We start from the raw sequence: 8223 nt of genomic DNA, 5'->3' as shown, positions 1-8223 counted from the left end.
CAGCCTGCACCTAGTCACCAGTCAGCTAAAGTCCACAGCCTGCACCTAGTCACCAGTTAGCTAAAGTCCGCAGCCTGCACCTAGTCACTAGTTAGCTATTGTTTCTATCTGTCCTCTTGCCAGCAGCCAGGGAAACCTCAGGAATTTCCCAAGCCAGGCTCACAGAAGGCCACAAAACTCCAAGGTCACCCATTAGGTTATGGGCTCTGCTGCCAAGCCTTGTTCATAGTCAGGCCCCACCCCTCTCCACCTTGGGACTCTTAACAATTCTCTCTTCTCCCATGTCCCTCCTCTGAGCATACTGTTGTTTGCTGCTGGTCACATTTTTAAGGGCCCTTGACTCAGTAGCCTATTTGCCAGCATCTCTCTTCTTCCCCTCTCTGGAGGACTGTGTAAAGGTACAGGCTCCGAGGATATGAGGAGATGCCAGTTCTCACGGCATGATCCAGTTGGCTGTTTTATAACAAAAGCAGCTAAGGGACAGCTGGCTTTTGTAGGTCCAGACAACATTGGTTCTGGAAAGTTCTTGGAGTTTATTTTGTCTGTTAACAGCAAGAGAAACCAAAGCTGTCAAAGGAAAAGACAGATTTAAGTCTCATCATTAATTCAGAGGCAGAGCTGAACCTGAGCCAAGGGGTTATTAGGTCTTTTTTTTTTCGGGGTTTGTTTTGAGTTCAGTTTTTGGGGTGTAAGAAGTGGATGGCCAGAGCCCCAGGGCACAGCAGGGAGATGCCTCTTTGAGCTCCCCAGACTTTGATCTCCTAGGACTTTGTCTCCTGCCACTAAAAGCCCTGTGCTCCCTGCAGGGGCTTCAGACGTGATGCCTGCTTGTTACCTGTGAGAACTGGCCTCGTTCTCTAGTGCATCATGGGAAGGAGTTTGTGTAACTGACAGAGTAATTGATCTCCAGTTGCTTTCCCAAATTAAAGCTTGGTCAGCTGACCTCTGGAGCCTTCTCCTTCAATTACGGGGAATTAAGGGCATTTATGAAGAAAAGAAAGTTGTTAGTTAACTAAGTGTCCAAAGAGTACCCTCCTCCTAGCAGCTAGCTGCCTGCTGGAGCTTCCTGCCCTCAGCTCAGGCTGAAAGCTGTGACCCTCAGGCACAGCACACAAAATCAGAAGCGACCGAGAAACTCCACAGCTCCCAGGTCTGTCTCCTGACCTCCCTGAGTCTTCCCTCCTGGAGCCTTAAGCCTCTCTAGCGGCCATGGCTAACCCATCCAACCCACGCAACCACGGCCCTCAGTCCTTCCTCCCCTCCTTATATGAAATGCAACCTCTTCCCGTGACCCAGCAGCCGCCCTTCAACCTGGTCTGCATTAGGAACTCAATGTATGTGTGTTGGGTGGAGAATGACTACAAACATCTCGTCTCTGCGTCCTAAAGAGCCTTTTTTGAGCTGGGAAGTGGTGACACACATCTTGAGGCCAGCCTGGTCTACAAACTGAGTTCCAGGTCAGCCAGGGATACACAGAGAAACCCTGTCTTGAAAACAACAACAACAACAACAACAGAGCCTTCTTTTAACCATCCGCTGTGCTCCTGCCTGTAGCTGGCCCTCTGAGACTATTCCCTGACCCTATCCTCTGAGACCACCCCTCCTGCCCCTCCTCCCCACCTCTATCCAGTCACACACCGTGGACTCCAACCTCCACCCACTGCTCACCATATATTACTATGACTTCCAAGAGGCCGCCAACTAAGCCCCGCCCCATCTCCATTCTCTAGCTAGACATCACCCACTAATGCCCCATGGATATCAGCTTTCTCCTTGGTGTTGGTGGCACCCAGTATCCCCAGTGCCAACTTTACACTTTGTTCTACCCGCCGCCACCCCTAGCAGGCACACCCAGCATTGTCTCCTCAGCCTGGCTCCCCTGAATGCTGCCACCGTCTCCTCTTCTGCTTCGTGTTGGTGGAATTTTCCCTCGGCTCTGTTTGACTCAGGTGGGGCAGTATCACACGACCTAAAATGCAAGTGTGCATGCTCTAACTAAAAATAAAAGTTTTCTATCTGGCGCTGCTATCCAATAAGGATTAATTACGTGTGACCTGGGAAAGTATTCGGCAAGATAGGTCTGCTGAGCTGAGTTGCGGGGGATCGACCTAGTCGCTCTCCAGAATCTTTAGCCAGCTGCTCTTCTAAACAAACTCCAACCACACTCCTGCTGGCCTGGAAGGCAGCTGTTTTCCCAGAATGGCCTCAACCTTACCTCCATGTCCAGACAACTCCCATGTACCCGTGGGGTGCATGGATCCACAACTCCTCCTAAGGTCCCTTCCATCTGAGCTCCACGGTCCTAACTAACCCTGACCACAACTAACACGCTGAGCCCCCACAGTGCGTCTGCTCTGCTCTGTTAAAGGTATCACGTTCATTCCTCCAACTCCTTCACTTCTCCTGATCCACTGTGTCACCCAGTGCTGGAATGACAGCTACCAGGTCCTGGAGTGGCACTTATGGCTGTCACCTGACCCTCATAACTAACTCACACAGTAGATGCTAATCCAGGCCGTAGCTGAATGGGCTAGCTGAGGCTCAGAGTGGATAAGCCTATGCTCCTGTCACCAGTAACCAGGTGAGGACACGATTTGGACCCAGCTCTGAGGACAAGCCGTCAAGCTTAGCCCCATGGTGTTGTCAGTTTTCTTGGCTTTGGCAAAGAACCAGTTCTGTTTCCTCCTGAATTAACTTGGGTCCTGGTTGACCTCTCCTGTGCTATCAGAGAAGACCCCTCCAGGTCTCCCTGCCCCCCCCCCATTTCTACTCTGCATCTGTAGCCAGGCGAAAGGGTGACAATCTATGTGGCTGGTAATCCTCCCAGTGGGACCTAACCTGCTTTTTCTTGATGGGCCAGAAACATCAACTACCCTTGTCAATTATTTAACAGATGCTTAGTGGGTCCACAACACACAGGCTGCTCCTGGAGAACACGGGGCCCCAGCATGGCCTCTAGGAGGGCAGGTGGTGCCACTGAACTGCTGAGGGGACACCAGTGTCAGACCCCTAAGGAACAAACAGCCTCTTTGTAGCTAGCCCCATCGCAAAGACCCTTCCCAGAGAAGGTAGCAATTTTCAGCCTGGCAATTTTGGTTAGCCATACCACACAGGTGCCGGTCACCCAGCCCCTTCACTGGACCCCCACCCTGCAGCTGTGCAGCTGAGGCAAGCCCCCCCCCCTTTGCCTGACCTACCAAGAAGCTCCAAGATCAACAACACAGACTGGCTTTTCCACAGGGCCTGCTGTGCAGCCCAGCTTCATGCGTCTGGGTTCCACTTAAGTGGTCCCCACACAGGCAGAACTGGGAGGACACAGGTGTTCCTCAGGGAGCCTCTGCAACGTTTGACCTTTTGGCCACCAGCTCACCTTTCTGTGCCTTTAGCTTGGAGGCACTCTACCCAACTCATGTGGGTCTGTCTCCATCCTCCCTAGGTCCTAACTGCTTGTATCCCCTCTGGACATCCCCCTCCATCGGCCCCATCTTCTCACCCCTCCCTCATCTTGCTCTTAATGTTGAAGACACCGGCTATGGAAGCCAGGCACCTCTTGCCTCTTCTTCATCTCTACATCCAAATCAAGCCAGTCAGCTTTGCTCTCCCAGCACCACTAGCGAGCTCTGCCTACCGCCAGATTCAGGGCGTGCCACCCACATTCTCCTTTAACCCGCCTTTCCCCACTCCAGTGTGGGCTTCGGAAGGAGCTTCATGAATCCAACCAGGCCTCAGGGCAGACCCTTTATTCTCCAGCATCTTCCACAAAGCAGACAGTCTCCTGCCTCATTGGTTCCCACCACCAAATCAACCATTTGCCACACCCCAGCACTTCCTGTCATTGCTCGTCGCAGTCTGCCCTCCTTCCAACATGACCTTCCTAGCTCTCTGCCACCCTACCATCCCTGCTATACCCGGCACTGGACTCAGGCCCGTCCCCTGCCACTCAGTCTCTGACCATGCCATGCTCTGGGATGGTTGAAATCAATCCACTTACTGAACTGTAAGGTCCTCAGGGGCAGAGAGTGCCTCAGCTGTCCTTGTGGCCCCACCAGTGTCCAGTGCCTGGCCCAGAGTGGGCATTCAACGAGCATTAGATGAACTGGACTGAACCAGTATGTCCATCTGTCACTCCACAGATTTCAGACTTGCCTCTGGTCATATTTTACTGCCTTACTGCACAGGCATGCTTAACTTAATCCACTTCCTCTCACTGAGCAGGAGGAAGAGTTTAACAATAATGAAAGGAGCCTTTTGCCAGGTTGCCAGCAAATGAAGGGCAGCGTTGAGCAGGAGCCATAGAATAGGCTCACAGATGAAGCCCACAGTCTCCCGGTGCCCTTACCCTTCTCAGGATCTTTCAGGCTGGAGCGGATCGTCTCCACCGCCTTCTCCACCTCTTCACTGTTGCAGACATTGAGCTGGATGGTTCTCAGTCGGTCACTCTTCAAGCTGTCCAGTTCCTTGACCCCAGCATCACCTTTGTCCTGGGGGAGACAGGGCTGCAGTCACCTCTGTCTGTCCCTCCCTGGGGCAGGCTCTGGATTTAGGACCCAGCCCAGATAGGGACTGACTCCAGTCCCTTGCAAGGCTTGCACTGACGCACGCATGTGGTGTTCACAGACACATATTCAAAATAGCCATAAGCCAACCAGTTTTTAAATAAATATCCTGAATGAAAGTTTATTTTTACTTTTATGCAAGGTTGTAAAATGTAGTTTGGGGCTGGAAAGACAGCTAAGAAGTTAAACATGACTGCTCCTCCCGCAGAGGACTTGAGTTCAGTTCCTATCATCTACATCGTGGCTCATAACTATTTCTATAACCCCAGTTCCAGGGGATCTGACACCCTCTTCTGGCCTCTGGAGGCACCAGGCACACATGTGATATACATATATGCAGGCAAAACATTCATACACATAAAAAAAATTGAAACTAAATATTTTACCTAGTTTATCTAGGGTGCAAATGAGCAAAGTACTGCAGTATATTCATATGATCATTAATAATCTGCAGAAAAATGAGCTATGACACAATACTGCAATATAGAGAACCCTCAAAAACAGGCTGAGGCCAGATGTGGTAGGGCACGCCTTAATCCCAGCACTTGGAAGGCTGACAAATGGATTTCTGTGAGTTCCAGGCCAGCCAGAGCTCCAGAGACTCTGTCTAAAAACAAACATTGTGCTATGTGAAAGACAGAGTAAGAAGTCCTAGCATCCCTGAGTCTAGTGTGAGCAACGTCCAGAGAAGGCTAGTTTAGGGGGGTGGAAGTGGCTGCCCAGGGCTTGAGGTGTGTGTGTGTGTGTGTTGGGGGAGGGGGGAATAACTGAAAAGAACCAAAAGAGAAAACTGAGCCAAGGAAAGGTTCTCAAAGTTGTGGAAGTCTCTGACCTGGGGACAGTCCCCTAGTCACATGCAGTTTCATGCCCTAGTACTTTCTCCCTTCATGTACCCCAAATGCCACTAGATGTCCCAAGGCAGCTAGCTCTACACTTCTCCAGCTATGCGTGAGCTGTCCCTTCTGTCTGTCAGGTCATCTCTCCCAGTCTCCATCTATGACAGCATAATTTATTCCACAGCTCTGAACGAATGTCGCCCCCCTGTCAAGTCAAAGCCAGTATCTTCTCTGTACTCCCCCTGAGCGTCCTTGAATTTGCTTGCGAGTGATTTCCTTCCAATTCTTCGGCTGTGTCTATGCATGGTGTCCTCTTACCTCTGGGGGACAAAGAGCTTCCTGGGTGTGCTGGCTAGTTTTAAGTCAACTTGTCTCAAACTAGAATCATATGACAGGAGAGAATCCAAACTAAGAAAATGTCTCCTTTTAAAAGATCAAGTTGTAGGAAAGCTTACAGGGCATTTTCTTAGTGATTGATATGGGAAGGTCCACCTATCGGGAGTGATACCACCCCTGGGCTGGTGGCCCTGGGTTCTATAAAAAACAATCAGGCTGAGCAAGCCAGGAGGAGCAAGCAAGTAAGCAGCGCCCCTCCATGGCCTCTGCATCAGTATCTGCCTCCAGGCTCCTGCCCGGTTTCCAGCTTTCTACAGAGAACTGTGATATAGAAATGTAGGTAAAATAAATGCTTTGTTCCATAGCTTGCTTTTGGTCACAGTTTTTGTTGCAGCAATGGTAACCTTAAGACACTGGATCTTAGACCAGTCTTATTCCATAGCATCTAGCAAAATGCCAGGCCTATCAATATCATTTGACAAGTGAATAAATGGCAGAGGAATGGATGGATGGGCGTGGGGACTGGTGGAGGGCTGGCTGGGTGGCTGGGTAGGTGGGTGGGTGGGTGCATGCATGCACGAAGCAAACAGCTACTTAGAGCAAATGAGACTGAAGTGGAAAAAGTGTAGGCTGTTTTAACAACAGAAAGAGAGAGAGAGAGAGAGAGAGAGAGAGACTGCTTGAACAGGGTGAAGAAAACGGCTCAGTCTTACCTTCATCAAACAGCCAGCAAATACAAGGAAGCCTTTTGAGTGTAGATGCTTGGCCAATGAGAACCCAAATCCAGAGTCACAGCCTGTGATCAGGATAGCTTTGCCACTAGCCTGTTTTAGAGGGTTAGACTCACATTAGCAACCCAGGATCCTTCAGTAGGGTAGGCAGCCCCTCTCCCCCAGCCCTCTAGGCCAAGCCTCATCCTCCTAGCCGGCTCTCACAGTCTAGAGAACCACAAGCACCAAGGTACACTGAGACTCAGAATCAGGAGTCCAGGCTCCAACCTAGAGTCTGCTACCAACAAGACTGGTGGGAACTGACTCCTGCTCTCGGATCTACAGTCGCCACGATGCTTGCTGTCCTTGTCATCTTCATCAAAGCCAGGCTCGTGCAGCATACTTCCTGAGTGCAAGGTGCTCTGCTCATACCACCCCCACCCCAAACCATAACACACAGATCCGTGGTTCTCAACCTTCCTAACGCTGTGACCCTTTAATACAGCACCTCGGGTTGAGGTGATCCCCAACCATAAAACTATTTTATGAAGTTACTACTTCATAACTGTAATTTGTGACTGTTATGAATCATAATGTAAATATCTGTGTTTTCTGATGGTCTTAGGCGACCCCTGGGAAAGGGTCATTCAACCCTGCTCCTCAAAGGGGTCATGACCCACAGGTTGAGAACCACTGCTATAAGAGTGTGATTATTTCATGTCACCAGTGAGGAAACAAGAGATGCTTTTGAAACGCCCAGTGCAGTTAATGATAGGGCTGGAACCCAGATGGGGCTGAGAGACCCCAGAGCCTCACTCTAAACCCCTAGCTCTCAGCTTCCCAGCAGGCATCTTTCAAGCTCCCTGGCTAGGAGGGATAGATTGCGGCATTACTTCTCCCCTGTGCATGGGGAGAGGGTCTCCCCACGAATGGTGGGCCTCAAAGAAGGGTTAAAGAGAATGTGGTTCACAATGTCCTGACGGCTCCCAGGGAGCTGGCTGCCACTCACCGCATCTGCCTGACTGGCGTAGGTCCGACGGGTGTCAGGGCTGAAGGATGCTGGATAAAACAACAGTGTGTGTCTGTAAGAAAAGAGGAAACCATGAATGCAAGGCCCTCATCCCTCCCCAGACCCCACTCCTGGGCAGAAATACCTTGGAATGCCTTCAACCACCATCTAGGCTAAGGTAGCTCTGACTTTCTCCCCACCCTGGGGACTGCTCCTGCTGCATATAGACCTCTCCCTGCTTCCACCTCAAGCCGGGCAGGCCACCAGCCATTACAGCAGCCATCTCTGACATTCCTGAGAAGAAAGCCAACCCAAAGGCTACTTTTTTCTAGAGGCTGTGCCAAAACTTGACTGGCTCATGGTCTGCTCCAGAAATGTTCACTCTCTGCTTTCCAGGGTGCACAGATGGTCAGCGCTCCAGGGTAATCAAAGTGTGCATATGCTTTCAGAAAACAGCCTTCTGCAGGCTGCTGAGAGGGCTTAGTGAGTAAAGGTTATTGCTGTCAAGCCGGACAGCCTGAGATTCATCACCAGAACCCCAGGGATGCTAGGAGAGAGCACTGATTCCTGCAGGTTGTCCTCTGACCTCCACATGTATACACAGACACACAGACACACAGACACACAGACACACAGACACACACACACACACACACACACACAGACACAGACACACACACACACTAAAAGCAAAGCCTCCTGCAATTTCAGTGTTTTAACTCTCCCTAAGCTCAATGCTGCTTCCCGATAATTGTTTTTTTTTTTTTTTAAGATTT

The 8223-nt window shown here is 50.6% G+C and overlaps 1 protein-coding gene across 3 annotated transcripts in view; it reads right to left on the bottom strand.

Moving 5' to 3' along the window:
- Window positions 1–8223, bottom strand: part of Bdh1 (3-hydroxybutyrate dehydrogenase 1) — a 35927-nt gene that overhangs the window by 5352 nt on the left and 22352 nt on the right. For all 3 annotated transcript variants that reach the window (XM_021184495.2, XM_029470416.1, XM_021184492.2), the window contains 3 exons: window positions 7448–7520; window positions 6442–6552; window positions 4340–4481 (listed from right to left, as the gene is read on the bottom strand). In XM_021184495.2, coding sequence (XP_021040154.1) covers window positions 4340–4481; window positions 6442–6552; window positions 7448–7520 — 326 coding nt within the window. The remainder of the gene's footprint in view (window positions 1–4339; window positions 4482–6441; window positions 6553–7447; window positions 7521–8223) is intronic.

The sequence above is a fragment of the Mus caroli genome, chromosome 16 (assembly GCF_900094665.2).
Source record: "Mus caroli chromosome 16, CAROLI_EIJ_v1.1, whole genome shotgun sequence".
In the NCBI taxonomy this organism is placed as follows: Eukaryota; Metazoa; Chordata; class Mammalia; order Rodentia; family Muridae; genus Mus; species Mus caroli.
The sequence above is the reverse complement of the archived record's forward strand: the minus strand, read 5'-3'. Positions and strand labels throughout refer to the sequence as shown.